Consider the following 19,307-nt stretch of genomic DNA (forward strand, 5'->3'; position numbering starts at 1 on the left):
CTTCAGCTCCACCTCCTGTCTTTTACTCAATGCCATTGTCTCTAATCCATACAACATCGCAGGTCTCACCACAGTCCTATAAACTTTCCCTTTCATTCTTGCAGATACCCTACTATCACAAATCACTCCTGTCATTCTTCTCCACCCACTCCACCCTGCCTGCACTCTTTTCTTCACTTCTCTAACACACTCTCCATTACTTTGCACTGTTGACCCCAGGTACCTGAACTCCTCCACCTTCTCCACCTCTTCTCCCTACATCCACATCACTCCACTGCCCTCCCTCTCATTCACACACACTCTGTACTTACACATTCACAAGTACTCTGTCTTACTCCTACTGACTTTCATTCCTCTTCTCTCCAGCGCATATCTCCACCTCTCCAGGCTCTTCTCAACCTGCTCCCTACTCTCACCACAAATCACAATATCATCTGCAAACATCATAGTCCAGGGAGACTCCTGTCTGACCTCGTCCGTCAACCTGTCCATCACCACTGCAAACAGAAAAGGGCTCAGGGCCGATCCTTGATGCAGTCCAACCTTCACCCTGAACCAGTCTGTCGTTCCTACTGCACACTTCACTGCCATCACACTGTCCTCATACATGTCCTGCACCACCCTCACATACTTCTCTGACACACCTGACTTTCTCATACAATACCACAACTCCTCTCTTGGCACCCTGTCATACGCTTTCTCTAAATCCACAAATACACAATGCAGCTCCTTCTGTCCTTCTCTATACTTCTCCACCAACATCCTTAAAGCAAATAAGGCATCTGTGGTGCTCTTCCTCGGCATGAAACCATACTGTTGCTCACAGATGGTCACCTCTTCTCTCAGCCTGGCTTCCACTACTCTTTCCCATAACTTTATGGTGTGAATAATCAACTTAATTCCCATGTAGTTACTGCAGGTCTGCACATCCCCCTAATGCTTAAAGATCGGTACCAGCACACTCCTTCTCCATTCCTCAGGCATCCTCTCCCCTTCCAGAATCCTGTTAAACAATCTGGTTAAAAACTCCACTGCCATCTCTCCTAAACATCTCCACGCTTGTACCGGTATGTCATCTGGTCCAACCGACTTTCCATTCTTCATCCTCTTAATCGCTGCTCTTACTTCCTCCTTACTAATCCTATCTACATCCTGCTTCACCAACTCCACATCCTCCAACCTTCTCTCTCTCTCTCTAATTTTCCTCATTCATCAGCTGCTCAAAATACTCCCTCCACCTTCTCAGCACACTCTCCTCACTAGTCAACACATTTCCCTCTCCATCCTTTATTGCTCTAACTTGCAGTACATCCTTCCCAGCTCGGTCCCTCTGCCTGGCTAATCGGTATAAATCCTTTTCTCCTTCCTTAGTGTCCAACCTCTTATACAGCTCCTCATAAGCCTTTTCCTTGGCTTTCGCCACATCTCCTTGTACTCCTGCCTACTTTTCTCATCGCTCTGTCGATCCCACTTCTGTTTTGCCAACCTCTTTCTCCTAATGCTCTCCTGCACTTCCTCATTCCACCACCACGTCTCCTTGTCTTGCTTTCTATTTACACATGTCACACCAAGTACTTTTCTAGCTGCCTTCCTCATCACTCCTGCAGTAGTTGCCCAATCATCCAGCACCTCTTCACCACCACCAAGCTCCTGTCCGACCTCTTCCCTGAACCTCACACTACACTCTTCCTCCTTCAGTTTCCACCATCTTATTCTTCTTTCAATCCTTACTCTCCTCCTCTTCTTCTTCGCCTCCAAAATCAATCCTACAGACCACCATCCGATGCTGTCTAGCTACACTGTCCCCTGCCAACACCTTACAGTCTCCAATCTCCTTCAGGTTGCATCTCCTGCATAGCACATAGTCCACCTGTGTGCACCTTCCTCCACTCTTATACATCACCCGATGATCCTCCTTCTTCTTAAAATACGTGTTCACCACTGCCATTTCCATCCTTTTAACAAAATCGACTCAATTTCCACCGGTACCCTGTCGGCTAACGATACCTCTGGCGGTCGTTGTTAACCCGGGCCTCGACCGATCCGGTATGAAATTCTCATTTGTGATCCGCATTTTTGATTTGGCACATGTTTTACGCTGGGTGCCCTTCCTAACGCAACCCTCCCCATTTACCCGGGCTTGGGACCGGCACTAAGAGTGCACTGGCTTGTGCATCCATAATGGCTGGGTTAATTCAATTCATTTCATTCATAAATCCACAAACACACAATGCAACTCCTTCTCACTCTCTCTAGTCTTTTCCATCAACATTCTCTGTACGCATTTACTTATTTAATTTTAATTTATTATTTAATCCAATGTCTCTGTAGTCATGTCATTTTGCACCTGTTTATGAACAAAAGCTAAACTTCAAAGCGAAACTAAAAATAAACCAAACTAAACTAAAACCTGCTTTTGTCTGTCAAGAAATTATTCAGGAAACCAAGGCATGCAAAACATCATTTATCTATCAAACTGTAGTGTATACACTAGTAGTATGTGTTGTAAACATTTTGCCTTATTTCCTTGTGTCTCTTTTTCCTTTTTTTGAGGAACAAATAAATAATTTAGAATAAATTAAGAGCTATATTTTATAAGCGCTTTATTTTTAGAATTAAAAAAAGTGAAAGATGACTGTTTCACAATATAAACTTTTATAAATAATTGTACATTGTCATTTGTTTGAGTTCAGTATGATTAACAGTGCTGTACTGCTTGAGATTTTATCTTTCAATGAATGTTTTAAGAGCTGAAATTATTGTAGATTATAAACATTGTGTAATGTAAGATGTAAGAATGTGTTCCAGTTTGTACAATGATGGGAGATTTGATGAGTGAATTAACAGAGTATTAAAATCAAGGGAAGCTTTTTAGTTCAACCGTATAATAAATCACCTTTAACAAAAACAGAATCAGATCATAACATTTGCTAAGTTCCACATTAATAAGTAAATATATATTTCAGAGAATCGTCTACTACAAATCTGTTTGTACTACAAATATTCATAAATAAATAGAATTAATCTTAGGTTATTTAAATCTCAGAAAATAACATACATAAAAACAGATGTGAACAATGCAGTGCAGTGTATTCGGAGTTCTCCTAACATTATTCATTTCTTTTACGTTTCACTGCCCATTTGATGACTACAGCTATAACACATGCCACTATGGCCACAACACAGACAGATATGATGATAGCATTCGGGCCTTGATTTGAAATAAGTGAGGGTCCTGGGACATAATTTGTTGCTCGAGCAATGTTGGATACCTCAGACTTGGTCGACTCTTTGTCCATTGACTGAACAGCAAAGAAAAGTGTGGTGCCATTTTTAATTGTAATATTAGGCTGAAAAAAGTACTGTTCAGCAAAGCCTGACTCTTGAGGAACAAGTGATGAACTGTTGTCCAGATCACAACTGGTGAAATTATCTTGAAGCATCTTCAAATCGTCACTCCATCTGATTTCATAGGATTTGACTTGAAACAGAAAAACATTTAAACTTTTAGAGATTTAAAACATACTAATTACATTTTCTGAGGGTATAATCTGTACTCTGATAACTCTGAGATGTACTGAGATAGAAATTTTAATAAAAAAATCTTAATATGCTAAGTGTGTACACCCACAGTATCAGATTATAACTATATCTATTTACTACCATATGTTTAACAGATGCTATGAAACTGTGTTGAGTAGTGTAGCATAGTATATATATTTTTTGCTTTCTTAAGCAGATTATTCAAAACTTTATTAAATTAGAGCAAGTTCATAACATATTTGTATCAATACAGCAGTAAACTGTCTTAAAGCATTCAGTAACTGATTTATCCTAAACAAGGCCAAAGTGAATTCAGAGACTATACTGGGGAACACTGGGTGAGGTGGAAACACACCCTGGAGCAATGTAGCATAGAGTCCACCTACAAGTGACACTACATATATAGTAAAAGCCTTTTGTCATATGAAGAAATATTTTTCCCTTTTACGAAGTTCTAATACTTTATTGCTTCTCTAGTCAGCTAATTTATTGGGAAACAAATAGCAGACGTGCCACAGAGAATATACCTAATAATAAACGCATAAATAAAAGATTGCTATCACTTTCAGAGCATTTCTTTCCACCTAAAAATGCTTGAGGATTAAACATTTTAAATATCACAGAAACATGACAACATTTGTTGATTGATATAAAGAAAGAAAAAGGTGAAGCTGATGAGAAAGAAAATCTGGAATAGTGCAGGGGAAAGTGGTAACTTAGTGGTTAGAACATTGGACTGTAGATCACGAGCTGTCACTACTGTCCCTGAGCCCTTAACCCCTTAGCTGCTCAGTTATATGAATAAATATATAAGAAACAGGGTGTCTTGCCAAATGCCATAAATATAAAAACCATTAAAATATTAAATAATGTTAAAGATTAAAATTTTGACTGATATAAACTTGCAAAAGATTTACCTTTTCCCACATCAAAGTCCTCACCAGGAGCTGTCCAGTTGAGAAGCACGGTGTCCTCCTTGATTTCCACAATTAGATCCGTGATCTTGTTTGGAGGGAAATTTATATTTGTGTCTCTGTCCACTACAAAACTTTCCCCAGTGACTGTTCTTGTAAAGTTGCCCACATCAACTGGCACCACATTTATTGGGGGCTTAGGAGGGTTTAATTTCACTTTACCTGGAAAAAGGACACAAATGGCAGTTAGTGCTGTATTTCCTACTATTTAATTATTTTGGCAGTGTACTTTAATATACAGCTAAACCAAGAGATGCGAAAATAAACCACCACAGTTTTTCTTTGTTCTTTAAAACTTTTTCTTTTTATCTTCATGACTACTCACCATCACTGATTTTTGTTGGTTTGCCTTCTTGATTAAATGTATCATATTTTGTTAATGCAAGTAATGTTTGCTTTTATATTTCCAATCCAATTCTTAATCTGGTCCAATTGTATTTTTTAGAAAGTCCCTATAACATCGTTATCCCAGTCTCATCAAACGAATATATTGCATATATTTCACAAACAACAGCACATATTCTGCACCTCATCAGTCATACTGTTCCAATCTTTGCATATATTTATATATTTATAGTTTTGTTTTGTATTTGTATATAACTAAATAGTGGCGTGTCAATTTTATCTAATTTTTTTCTTTTCCAAAATCCTTTTTTTTTTTTTTTTTTTTACAATTTTCAACACTTTTGAAAATAATTTGGTCTTTTTCTCCATAGTCTGTGGTGAATTTTTTTAACAATTTATTATTAAAATCTGTCTCCTACTGATTGGATTGTAAGAGAACATTACAGAAATCAGACATAGAATTCTGTGTTATCCAGTGTTTCTTTCTGTATAGCAATGCTAATTCTGCTTTATTCCAAGAATTAGGATGTTTTACTCCTGACATTAGTGATATTACTATTGTACCATTAAACATTCAGTTCATTATAACATTCATTTGTGAAAAACATCCAGCAAACTAAAGTTTTGCATAATAGTGGACAATTTAACTGAGTAAAAATAGAAAACAATAGCTACCATCCACAATATATCCAGGTATATACAGACTGCCACTGTGTCTGTGGAAGAAAACCTGGACTGCTCCCTGTTGATTTTCCACTCTCACTTTTAGATTGTATTTTCCACGCTTTAATTTAGTGAAATATCTTGAATAGATCCCATCATCTTTGAACACATCAGCTCCTGCAATAATGTACATGAATACATGCTATTTGTCTAATGTTTCATTTAATGTTTGATTGAATCATTTCCCCAGCAATTCTTATTGTATGCAAGTTAACATTTTTAAATTGTTACCTGCTCCATTATCAAAGAGTAGATGTTCTACTGAGTGCCCAGTATCTGATCTCAGGTTTGCCCAAACACTGGCCCCCAATACAGGATTATAATTCTGACTGACCACAGCCAAAACAACCATGGGTTTGGTTCCATCACTGGTCTGCTGGTCCATTCTGGCTGTAACTGTGACTGGGTAAACATCTTCATGAGCTGCCCGACTAATTACTGTTAAACTCATTTGTTGTGCAGATGTTTCTTTATTGAAGAAGCTGTACCTCCAATTTCCTGGCTTCAATACAAAACAGGGAATGAAATTGAATTGCATTAGTATTTTTTTGTTGTTTTTAAATAATAATATTGTGTTGTGATACAAAATACTTTAAAATAACCTCTGCAGTTCCTGGAATAGTGAAAGTGATTGTGTTTGCACTGTCAGTGATGTGTCTCTGATCGTAAACCACACCACTTGGTGACACTATATTCACAGTTGGTGCACGTCTTTCATATATTATTGTAAAGGTGGTGCGGTTTCCTACAGACCGGTCGATGGGAACTGTTCCATTAAACCAATCTTTAACATCGGTTCCAGTGCTTTCAAGCTGTTAAAAAAAAGTAATAAATATTATGTGAACACTCTGACTTGTGATGATAAAATTTCTTGTGGTGGATGTGCGTCACTAACCTGAATGGGCTGTGTGAAGGAGTTTCCATCATACACTGTCAATGAGGAAAAGGCATCCACGAGCTGGTTGGAAAGAATAGATTCCTCGGCTACGATAAACTTGCCATCTAAGTTAATAAGAATCCAATTCTATTGTTATAGAATGTAATGCAGCAACAGTAGTGCAGTGTTATTCAATGCATGTATGTATTTACTGTGCTCTAGATTTAGAGCTGAAACTATAAACTGTGAAATGATTAGACAGACCAGGTAATATATCAAAATCAATATCGATATGCAATATCACATTTAGAGAATCTTACCGGTTTGATCAGCCATGGTTCTCAGTATATTGTCTGCACTCGGGCCAAAAGCTAAAGTATGAATAATTGCACCACTTTGAACAGATTCCTGCAAACAGTCCTGAACATTATCAGATGCTTGCCCATCCGTCAGAAAAATTATTTCATCTCCTATTGTTTGTCCGTCATCCGTTCGAAGAAGCTGAAAAGGAAAAAGGAAATAGTCATTAATCACAATAGACTGACCAGTGTGACAGTGGAATTTAATTCACTTAATCTCTGCAATGCATAAGATAGTATTAGATATTTGTGTCTCACCTCAAAGCCTTTTCTGAGTCCTTTACAAATATATGTTGACCCACTTGCAACTGTTGGCAAGCTATTAATTAGTTTCTGTCTTGTGGCCGGTCCATCTATTTTTGTCAGTGGGCTTAGTATTTTAGCATCAGTACTAAAAGTCACCAGACCCACAAATTGTTGTTCATCTATTATTTGGTTTAAGAAAATCGTAGCAGCTCCTAGTTGTTGACTTATTCTCAGCCCCTTTAAAAAAAAAAAAACAATCAAATACTACCCATTATCTAAAAACACAAATATGTACAGAACAGTTTATTTTAAATTTTTTTATTAAAGGTTTAATTAAATTTTCTTTTTTTTAAGACTACAACTATCATTGGTGGAGGCCTCGACAACCCGATCCCTGGACACAGAAGCTAGCTCTAGGGACGTGGAATGTCACCTCGCTGGCGGGGAAGGAGCCTGAGATTGTGCGTGAGGTTGAGAGGTTCCGACTAGAGATAGTCGGGATCACCTCTACGCACGGCCTGGGCTCTGGAACCACACTCCTCGAGAGAGGATGGACTCTTTACAACTCTGGAGCTGCCCATGGTGAAAGGCGTCGGGCTGGTGTGGGTTTGCTTATAGCCCCCCAGCTCAGCCGCCATGTGTTGGAGTTTACCCCGGTGAACGAGAGGGTCGTTTCCCTGCGCCTACGGGTCGGGGATAGGTCTCTCACTGTCGTGTGTGCCTACGGGCCAAACGGCAGTATAGAGTACCCGGCCTTCTTGGGGTCTCTGGGAGGGGTGCTGGACAGTGCTCCGACTGGGGACTCCGTCGTTCTACTAGGAGACTTCAATGCACACGTGGGCAGCGACAGTGACACCTGGAGGGGCGTGATTGGGAGGAACGGCCCCCCTGATCTGAACCCGAGCGGTGTTCAGTTATTGGACTTCTGTGCTAGTTACAGTTTGTCCATAACGAACACCATGTTCAAGCATAAGGATCAGTACACGTGGCACCATCAGTACACGTGGCACCAGGACACCCTAGGCCGCAGGTCGATGATCGACTTTGTGGTCGTTTCATCTGACCTGCGGCCGTATGTCTTGGACACTCGGGTAAAGAGAGGGGCGGAGCTGTCAACTGATCACCACCTGGTGGTGAGTTGGATCCGATGGCGGGGGAGGAAGCTGGACAGACTCGGCAGACCCAAGCGTACTGTGAGGGTCTGCTGGGAACGTTTGGCCGAGCCTCCTGTCAGAGAGATCTTCAACTCCCACCTCCGGCGGAGCTTTGACCAGATCCCGAGGGAGGCCGGAGATATTGAGTCCGAGTGGACCATGTTCTCCACCTCCATTGTCGAAGCGGCCGCTCGGAGCTGTGGCAGTAAGGTCTCCGGTGCCTGTCGAGGCGGCAATCCCCGAACCCAATGGTGGAAACCGGAAGTAAGGGATGCCGTCAAGCTGAAGAAGGAGTCCTACCTGGCCTGGTTGGCTTGTGGGACTCCTGAGGCAGCTGACGGGTACCGGCAGGCCAAGCGAACTGCAGCCCGGGTGGTTATCGAGGCAAAAACTCGGGCCTGGGAGGAGCTCGGTGAGACCATGGAGAAGGACTATCGGCTGGCCTCGAAGAGATTCTGGCAAACCGTCCGGCGCCTCAGGAGGGGAAAGCAGTGCCCCACCAATGCTGTTTACAGTAGAGGTGGGGAGCTGTTGACCTCAACTGGGGATGTCGTTGGACGGTGGAAGGAATACTTCGAGGATCTCCTCAATCCCGCCGTCACGTCTTCCATTGAGGAAGCAGAGGCTGAGGGCTCAGAGGCGGACTCGTCCATCACCCAAGCTGAAGTCACCGAGGTAGTAAAGAAACTCCTCGGTGGCAGGGCACCGGGGGTGGATGAGATCCGCCCTGAGTACCTCAAGTCTCTGGATGTTGTGGGGCTGTCTTGGCTGACACGCCTCTGCAGCATTGCGTGGCGGTCGGGGACAGTGCCTCTGGAATGGCAGACCGGGGTGGTGGTCCCTCTTTTTAAGAAGGGGGACCGGAGGGTGTGTTCCAACTATAGGGGGATCACACTTCTCAGCCTACCTGGGAAAGTCTATGCCAGGGTACTGGAGAGGAGAATACGGCCGATAGTAGAACCTCGGATTCAGGAGGAACAATGTGGTTTTCGTCCAGGCCGTGGAACACTGGACCAGCTCTATACCCTCTACAGGGTGCTGGAGGGTTCATGGGAGTTTGCCCAACCAGTCCACATGTGCTTTGTGGATTTGGAAAAGGCATTAGACTGTGTCCCTCGCGGCGGCCTGTGGAGGGTGCTCCGGGAGTATGGGGTCGGGGGCCCTTTACTAAGGGCTGTCCGGTCCCTGTATGACCGAAGCAGGAGCTTGGTTCGCATTGCCGGCAGTAAGTCAGACTTGTTCCCGGTGCATGTTGGACTCCGGCAGGGCTGCCCTTTGTCACCGGTTCTGTTCATAATTTTTATGGACAGAATTTCTAGGCGCAGCCAGGGGTCGGAGGGTGTCCGGTTTGGTGACGACACGATTTCGTCTTTGCTCTTTGCAGATGATGTTGTCGTGTTGGCTTCATCAGACCAGGACCTTCAGCATGCACTGGGACGGTTTGCAGCCGAGTGTGAAGCGGCTGGGATGAGAATCAGCACCTCCAAATCCGAGGCCATGGTCCTCAGTCGGAAAAGGGTGGCTTGCCTACTTCAGGTTGGTGGGGAGTTCCTGCCGCAAGTGGAGGAGTTTAAGTATCTTGGGGTTTTGTTCACGAGTGAGGGAAGGGTGGAACGGGAGATTGACAGACGGATCGGTGCAGCTTCTGCAGTAATGCGGTCGATGTACCGGTCTGTCGTGGTGAAGAAGGAGCTGAGCCGCAAGGCGAAACTTTCGATTTACCGGTCAATCTACGTTCCTACTCTCACCTATGGTCATGAGCTCTGGGTCATGACCGAAAGGACAAGATCCCGGATACAGGCGGCCGAAATGTGCTTCCTCCGCAGGGTGGCTGGGCGATCCCTTAGAGATAGGGTGAGAAGCTTAGTCACTCGGGAGGAGCTCGGAGTAGATCCGCTGCTCCTCCACATCGAGAGGGGTCAGCTGAGGTGGCTCGGGCATCTGTTCCGGATGCCTCCTGGACGCCTTCCTGGGAAGGTGTTCCGGGCGCGTCCCACTGGGAGGAGACCCCGGGGAAGACCTAGGACACGCTGGAGAGACTATGTCTCCCGGCTGGCCTGGGAACGCCTTGGTGTCCCCCCGGAAGAGCTGGAAGAAGTGTCTAGGGAGAGGGAAGTCTGGGCATCTTTGCTTAGACTGCTGCCCCCGCGACCCGGCATCGGATAAGCGGGAGAAGATGGATGGATGGATGGAACTATCATTCCAATGCCCAAGCATTCAGCTGCAGAATGCCTGAATTATTTTCGCCTGGTTGCCTTCAACACAGTCTCACGGCATTTCCTGATTTAGTCACCAAATCTGTTCATGGACACAAATTACCCTCTTTTTTAGTCACTCTAAAAAAGCACGACTTCCTCCATCTGGCTCCGTCTCTATAGCAATGGAGGCAGAGGATCATGGGAAATGCTGACAGAAATGCTTAAGGTAATCTTTTTCCCAATTTTTATCAGATAATAAGGAAGAAATGATACGCTTAGGGTAAGGGTTATAACATAATAAATGTGTGTCTTGAATTAAGCCTTTAATCCTTTTTTTGACTGGAAGAAACCACTGACGATAGTTTATAATAGCAAGTAGATTACCGAATATAAAGCAATAAAAACAAGAATAAAATCTACTGCTTAAATAATGAGTAATGGTGATTTAAGCTGCTTTGAGACAATGTCTGTTGTGAAAAGCGCTATACAAATAAACTTGAACTTGACTTGACTTGAAGATTAAAAATCAATAACAAATGAGAAAAAAAAATCAAAAATACTTTGGACACAAATCAATAGAATACATTTCATGACTATATCACGAAATGCCGTGAGACTGGGCTGTTGCCTCACAGCGGGCCAACCACCTACACTGGACCCACAATATTTTACCTTTCACCCAAACAGGTTGACACAGCCCTCACCCACCTGGATAAGAACACCACATATATATCAGAATGCTGCTTATTAACTTTTAGTTCTGCATTCAATAGTCATCCCCACTAAACTGGCAACCAAGCTCAGTGAACTGGGTATCTGCAACCTCCCCTGCAGATGGATTTTGGACTTTCTGAGATTTTCTTCCTTTGGCAATTACACATTCTCGACCCTCTCTCTGAAAACTGGCATCCCACAGGGCTGTATTATAAACCCACTACACTACTCCCTGTTCACCAATGACGGCGGTCCTCTTGACAACTCCTACATCTTTATTAAGTATACAACAACGATGAATTGGCCTACGGGGAAAACATCCAAAGCCTGGCAGCCACCAAACAACCAACGTGACCCTCAGTGCCATCAAGACTAAAGGGCTCATTGCCTTTATATTTACTTGTTTTAATTACTCAACAACTCATGCACATTTTTCACTGCCAAAGCCTTTATATTTATTTGCTGTACATTTATCCACTTATATATGACATGCTGTACAAAAATTTTCATATTTATCTGTACTTCTCGATTTGCACAATTGCTACTGTTCCCAGTTCTGGTAGATGCTAAACTGCATTTTGTTTCTATGTACCTGTTTTACACAATGACAATAAATTGATCTATCCATCCATCCATCCATCCATTCATCCATCCATCTATCTATTTTTTTAATTGTAACATTTATATGCATATAACCCCAGAGCCACATTTTGATGTAATCGAAAAAAGTTATTTTGTTTCTTCATTTTATTTTAACATACTTGCATGCTTGAAGAGACATCAAGGACGAGACAGACGACCCGGATTCCCCTCTGTATGACTTTGAATGTTGGAGGTGTTGGTACAGATGACAAAGGATTCAGATTGCGAAGGGCATCTTTGTCTACCGAGTTCTCAAAGATTACTGTACGTGTTGCTTTTCCACACTGTTTATTCTGCTCATTGGGGGCTTCATAGTTATGTTCCTTCTCTCCACAGAAAGCTTTTACCTACACAGGAAAGAGTGCAGAATTCAGGGTAAAAATTGAAAAGCAACTTTGTTGACTAAATCCTGATTTCAACTGTCTGATTGTGTTAGCATTCATATCTACACTACCATTTGAGCATTTGTGAAAAACTATTTAAAACATGGCGATACTCACAGATAATAAGCTTTGCATGAACATTATTGAGGCCTTTGCATTTTGCATATAATCTGGAAAAAATTCACAGCTGGATGTGGGTTTGCCAGATGCATCATTTTGGCAAGGTTTCGGATTCTGATTATTAAGTTCATACCATTTGCCAGAAATCTCATCAGTACACCTGAAAATAGAATATAACACATTACCGACGACTATTCTCGCAATCTACATTTATGTGTAATAACAATATATGGCCATTTATTGACAATAATAATAAAACCTTGTCGGTTGAATCTGACCAGCAGCAGACCAGTAAAATGGTTCTCTCGTATTATATTCATCAAATACTCCCCATCTGAGGTGAGCCCATTCATGCACAAAAACTCTTTCTGAAATGAAAAACATGTATTAGTCAGATTTGCCACAGAGGATGGAAAAAATAGTCAAGGTAATCTTTAAGTTACTGATCACTGTTGAAGAAGACATTAGTATGTTAGATAAGAAGTGTGTGTGTCATTGATGACTGGCAGAAAGGAACAGATGTCTCAAGGAAGGATGGAAGAAAGGAAGGATGTCTCAGGAAGGCACAGATGTTTTACGCTTCTGGGTGGAGAACAGTTAAGGTTGGTAGCCATACGCAACCTAAAAGGGGAAAAGGGCAGGCGTCCTTCCTTCTCAGTAGGCAATAGGTGTTGACGGGCAACCTCCATGTACTGTGGAAGGCTGGAGAAGGGTGGCCAGAGAGATCAAAGCATTCAGGTCAGGTGGAAGTTCCCGGGCAGCCAGCTCTTCCTTCACCTGGGCAGAAACCCCCAAACGAATGTGTCGAATAAGGCGGTGTGATCCCACCTGCTGTCAGTAGCATTAAAGTGAAAGTCCACAGCGTACTCAGCCACCAACCGGTTGCCATGAGAAGAAGACAACAGCAAGCGGACGGCATCCTGCTGAGGAACAGACTTACACGGAGAAGGTGATGAAGGAGGAGCAGTAGGAAGACTGATTTTCCCATTCCATGGTAGCCCACCTCAGAGCCCGTCAATATATGACGAATACTTATGAACACTTTGTTTCCGGCATTAACAGGGGTTAATTCTGAACGTCCAAAAAAACGGGGAGTAAATGTGGGCGGGTCCGAGAGTGGGGGCGTGTCCGAACACAGTCCAAGGAAGAGACCCGGAAAACAGAGCAGATTTTTTTTTTTTTTTTTTGGGGGGGGGGGGGGGGGGGAGATAAAGGCTGGAAAGTCAGACGAAGCACGGAGCTGAACTCTGTGTGTGTGTGTGTGTGTGTGTGTGTGTGTGTGTGTGTGTGTGTGTGTGTGTGTGTGTGTGTGTGTGTGTTTAAGACAGGTTTAGGCTTACCTCTAGGTCCATATGGTTCAGAAATATGTTTTTTTAACAAGAAATCGGGGGTTAAATGAATGTATTCACCCTCATGTCCACATCCTTCTGGTTGATGAGTATATGGCTCATTACCATATTGTGAAAATGAATCGTCTATTCTTATTTTGCCCTAAAAATTTAATTTATTATTGGTCCATATCTTACATTATGTAGGTATATACATCAATTATTATTATTGAATTATTTATATTTTTTCCACACAATTATCTATTGTGTGAAAATAGCATGTAATGTGTATAAAAAAAAGAATTCTATATTTCTGCATAAATCTTACCAAAAACATTATCAGATGCACAAGCACAAATCTTAAAAAATGGGCAAAGCGAAGCCAGTCAAAAAATACGATAAAGAAATATTATCAGTGGCAATTATTACACCATTACATATTTGTGAGTTGCAAAGACTGTGAAACTCGAGGACTAGCAGTTAATTTCAAGGGCTCTTTGGACTTGCGTGAAAATTTGTCAATGTTTTAGGTCATATGCAGAAATCTTTAGGTTTATGCAGAAAGATATAAAAATTCTAAAATGTTCCTAAAATCTCAAGTACTTCTGTGTAAACAAAACTAAATTAATATTATACCTTTTTGTACGATTCTGTTGTTGCTTTCTCATACTTTCCTGATGTCCAGCTTGATGGTACCAGTATTTTCACTTCCTTGAAAAACACCTTCCGGTCTAAAGCTTCAAACAGATATTCTGATCCACTGGTAATCATTTTCTTTGGAGAGAGTAGGAAAAAAAAGATATATGTAAATAATCTATGCATGTAAATAAATATAAGTATTTAATCTTTAAACAGCTAATTGTTTTTAATCAACAGAGACTATTTTAGAGATATTTTTTTTAAAGGCAAAAACAGACTGTTACTTGTTCCTTTTACTCTTTTCATTTCCAGTGCTATAACATATTTTATCGCTTTTTTACACCTAATTGAATTTTATTTCATTTCATTGTCCTAATAAAAATATGAAGACTATATTGAAACACTATCAGGCTAGTGCAAGACAACAAACAAATACAGGATTGCAAAGACAGTGGATAAAAGACAGACAAAGAACAATTAATAACAATTTTAACAATTAAAAAAATTTTTTATTTTAACAGCGTATTATTGCCATGCACAAAGGGGAGGAACAAATGAATCTAGGGAGGAGGGCACCTATGAAGGAAGGAGACATGTGTCAGTATAAGCCTCATTCTGGATCCTCAAAATCACTGCATCAGCACCAGAGTAAGGACTTGAACACCTCCACACATAGAATTGACCAAAGGCCAAAGAAACGGGTCATTTGCAAACAATTTACCAACTTATTTAGCTTAATCTTTGAAATTAGATAAATATGGTGTAAAAAAAATATATAATGTTATGGTGCTTTCATAAAAAAAATAAAAAAAAATGCTGATTTTAAGAACTGTTTCCTTAAAATTAAAAATTCTAAATTCTCTTTTGTTTTCGGTTCTTTTTTTGTAATTTTGGCATGATGGTGGTGGTGGTGGTGGTGAGGAGGAGGCGGCCAGAGAAGGTTTTGCATGTATGTTCTTATGTTCAAATTATTAATTTAATGTAAGTTAAACTAGGATTAGGAATTGTTCTATTTACCATTTTGGCCTGGTTCATCTTAAAGTCTTAAATATAAAGTAAAGTTACTATAATTTCCACTACATTTACTTAGAGACAGGAAACACTTTCTGTAATTCTCCATTTCCACTTTTACTTTTTTTTCACAATGTATATCACTTTGTGTATAAATAGGTTGCCTGGCTGCTTTAAACTTAGGGTAGTAGCTGAGTAACTCAGTAAGAGTTCCCTTAAGACATCATAATATATATATATATATATATATATATATATATATATATATATATATATATATATATATATATATATATATATATATATATATAACAAAATAATATTTTTTGCATAATTTGAGGTGATTTGTTTCCCCCAAAAAACCCTAAACAATTGTAAACACACAATTGCTGAGGTATTGTTTATGAAGTATATGAGTCTGGCTGCCTAATTTAATTTCATACAATATAAAGGATACATTTACATTGATAGAATTTGGCAGACACTCTTGTCTAAAAAACACTTACAGAATAAATACATATTTTAACTGGCTAGAAATGTTAATTGAGTTACAAAACCAAGTGAACAATTGAAACGGTTTCAAAGGATTACAACATATAAATAAATAAATAAATAAATAAATAAATAAATAAATAAATAAATAAATAAATAAATACCTTGATTTGATTTAGAAGTTCTTCATTCTCTGGTACAGCAGGGTTAATGACAACCAGAATATCTGTGTATCCATTTCCATCTAATATGATTGTTGTAGCAGATTTTAGTGCAATGAGAACCACCACCACCACAGCAAACATTTTTACCATGACTGCACCTAAGAAAAGGAGGAATAAGGTTTGGTTTTATACTGTCACTTACCTCATGATTCATTGCACAAAAACAAACATTTTCAAAACTTTCAGTTTCATGATTAACAAATGTGGTTTCAATTATGTGGACACTTTTAAAAAAATTATTGATTGCGCAAAAACTGAAACTTCTAAATAACTTTCAGTTCTCATGATGTCTCTGTGCACGCTATGATACTTTGCGATGATCCTTTGCTAATACTCTGACTTCTGTTCTCCAAATTCATTGGTCTTGGTGTATTTTAAACTCAGAAAATATTTTATGATTGTGTTTTACCCAATAGCTGTTACCTCTTAAGTCCATATTCTTTTATAAGATTGTTGTTCATCAAGAAGAAGGTGGTCAAATGAATTAATTTGTTAAACCTTTGGTTTGGTGAGTTTATGCCCCAATGTAGGATACAACCTACACTTTCTATTTTGCCCATTCTTTCAATCTAGATATTGTACAATCTATAAGATCAGTGCACACAATTTGTAGAAAAGCAGTCTCACACTAACAGCCACTTTAATTGTGTTAGTATTTAGACCTTCAAGAAGAACAAATTTATGTCTGAACCTTCAGTTATTCTATTCCATTAATAACCACCCCTATGGAGGAAGTGCTAATGCACAGGTGCAGCTCAATAAATTAAAATATAATTAAAAAGTTGATTTATTTTATTAATTCAATACAAAAAGTGAAACTCGTATTTTATATAGATTCATCACACACAGACTGATATATTTAAAGTATTTATTTTTATTTTGATGATTTTGGCTTACAGCTAATGAAAACCTAAAAATATTGTGAAAAAGTTCAATATTGCAGAATCGTGATGTCACACTCTAATCAGTTTATTAAATCCAAACACCTGCAAACGTTTCCTGAGCCTTTAAATGTTGTCTTAGTCTTGTTCAGGCTACACAATCATGGGGGAAGACTGCTGACTTGACAGTTGTCCAGAATACAATCATTGACACCCTGCACATGGAGGTTTAAGACACAAAAGGTCATTGCTAAAGAAGCTGCTTACAAAGTGCTGTATCCAAACACATTATTAGTAAGTTGAATGAAAGGAAAATATGTGATAGAAAAAGGTGAAACGAAGCCCACCTTAATATTGAGGTGATTGCCACCAAATGTACCGAATGTAGGAAATGTTCTGAGTTGTTAAACATACCTAGATGTAAATATGTATATATTAAAATTCTATTGCCTCTTATTCAATTGGATACATTTTTATTCGTATTTCACTTTTTACCATGGACATTGTCTAACGCAGAAAGAGACAGAGGTTCTGAAATTTGTATTTCAATGTAAGTGCCTATTTTAGTCCCTATAAGTTTATCCTATTCATTTTTTTGCGTGCAAATCCCCATGCAAAACCAAGTTGTTGTTTTTTTTTCAGTATAAATCAAATATCTAATTGTCTAAATGTTTGTCTCGAAAGCCAAATCCTATAAAATCAGATGGAGTGGAGACCTAAAGATGCTTCAGCATCGGATACTTCAGCTCCAATGTGGTCAATGCTGCTGGCACAATGTTTTGGTCAATGTACCAAAAGTCAGCCAAGTCTGAGGTATCCAACATTGTTAGTGTAACCTGGGCCAAGCATGTCTCAGACCCTCAGCCATATCAAATATCAGTCTGTGTGGTGGCCATAGCGGCATGAGTTAAAACTGCGGTCACCCCAAGGGCATTGAAACAAAGAACAACTTAATAATGTCATAGTATTTAGAACAAACACTGCAAGTTTAAACATTCAATTACTACGCAGTGCTTATTCAAGGTCGCTCGTTTTCCTCTTTCCTGCTTGAACATATATTTACTTTATGATGCTGTAAATGCAAAAAATAATCTAAAGAAATGATCTTAAATAGTTAAACACAATAGTGTAAAAAAAAAAAAGAAAAATAACGATTTAACAATTTATTTAGCTAAATCTTTGAAATTAGATAAATATGTTGTAATGTATTGGTGCTTTCATCGAAAAAATTATGCTGATTTTAATTATGAAGAACTGTTCCCTAAAAAAAAAAAAAAAAAAAAAAAAAAAAAAAAAAAAGACAAAATTCCGAATTCTCTTTTGTTTTCTGTTCCTTTTTTTGTAATTTTGGGGTGGTGGTGGTGAGGAGGAGGAGGAGGAGGAGCAGGGCAGAGGAGGTTTTGCATGTATGTTCCTATGTTCAAATCATTAATTTAATAGATAGATAGATAGATAGATAGATAGATAGATAGATAGATAGATAGATAGATAGATAGATAGATAGATAGATAGATAGATAGATAGATAGATAGATAGATAGATAGATAGATAGATAGATAGATAGATAGATACAACTTTATTGTCATTGCATAGTACAGGTACACAGCAACGAAATGCAGTTTGGCATCTACCAGAAGTGCAAAATGTAGCAGTCGTGCAAAAGTGCAGATAAATATCTAGCATATTTACAGTGCAGATAAATATCAAGCATATTTACAGCAAGTGGTATATATGAAAGTATATACAGTAAATAAATATAATGGCTATTTCAGTGCAGAGATGTGTGGACATTCAGAAGTACAGTGAATAAATATAGAGGCGTACAGTAATTAAGAAAATTTGCAGAAATGAAAGGTTACAGATCACAAGATAATGGCATTAAGGAATAGCAAGCTGAATAAACAGTCTACTATATATAAATATATATATATATACAGTGAGGAAAATAAGTATTTGAACACCCTGCTATTTTGCAAGTTCTCCCACTTAGAAATCATGGAGGGGTCTGAAATTGTCATCGTAGGTGCATGTCCACTGTGAGAGACATAATCTAAAAAAAAAAAAATCCAGAAATCACAATATATGATTTTTTAAACAATTTATTTGTATGATACAGCTGCAAATAAGTATTTGAACACCTGTCTATCAGCTAGAATTCTGACCCTCAAAGACCTGTTAGTCTGCCTTTAAAATGTCCACCTCCACTACATTTATTATCCTAAATTAGACTCACCTGTTGGAGGTCGTTAGCTGCATAAAGACACCTGTCCACCCGATACAATCAGTAAGAATCCAACTACTAACATGGCCAAGACCAAAGAGCTGTCCAAAGACACTAGAGACAAAATTGTACACCTCCACAATGCTGGAAAGGGCTACGGGGAAATTGCCAAGCAGCTTGGTGAAAAAAGGTCCACTGTTGGAGCAATCATTAGAAAATGGAAGAAGCTAAAC

General features: G+C 39.5%; 1 protein-coding gene across 1 annotated transcript in view; it reads right to left on the minus strand.

The window, feature by feature from the left end:
* Positions 1–2,638: 2,638 nt before the first annotated feature.
* Positions 2,639–19,307, minus strand: part of LOC310730086 (calcium-activated chloride channel regulator 3A-1-like) — a 35,513-nt gene continuing 18,844 nt past the window's right edge. The window contains exons 4-14 of the mRNA XM_083548855.1: positions 12,538–12,646; positions 12,276–12,438; positions 11,895–12,122; positions 7,080–7,304; positions 6,783–6,963; positions 6,481–6,587; positions 6,188–6,397; positions 5,817–6,087; positions 5,538–5,702; positions 4,461–4,679; positions 2,639–3,481 (exon numbers count right to left, since the gene is read on the minus strand). Coding sequence (XP_083404981.1) covers positions 3,111–3,481; positions 4,461–4,679; positions 5,538–5,702; positions 5,817–6,087; positions 6,188–6,397; positions 6,481–6,587; positions 6,783–6,963; positions 7,080–7,304; positions 11,895–12,122; positions 12,276–12,438; positions 12,538–12,646 — 2,249 coding nt within the window. The 3' untranslated portion in view covers positions 2,639–3,110. The remainder of the gene's footprint in view (positions 3,482–4,460; positions 4,680–5,537; positions 5,703–5,816; positions 6,088–6,187; positions 6,398–6,480; positions 6,588–6,782; positions 6,964–7,079; positions 7,305–11,894; positions 12,123–12,275; positions 12,439–12,537; positions 12,647–19,307) is intronic.

This window comes from Silurus aristotelis (genome assembly GCF_946808225.1).
Source record: "Silurus aristotelis genome assembly, chromosome: 8".
In the NCBI taxonomy this organism is placed as follows: domain Eukaryota; kingdom Metazoa; phylum Chordata; class Actinopteri; order Siluriformes; family Siluridae; genus Silurus; species Silurus aristotelis.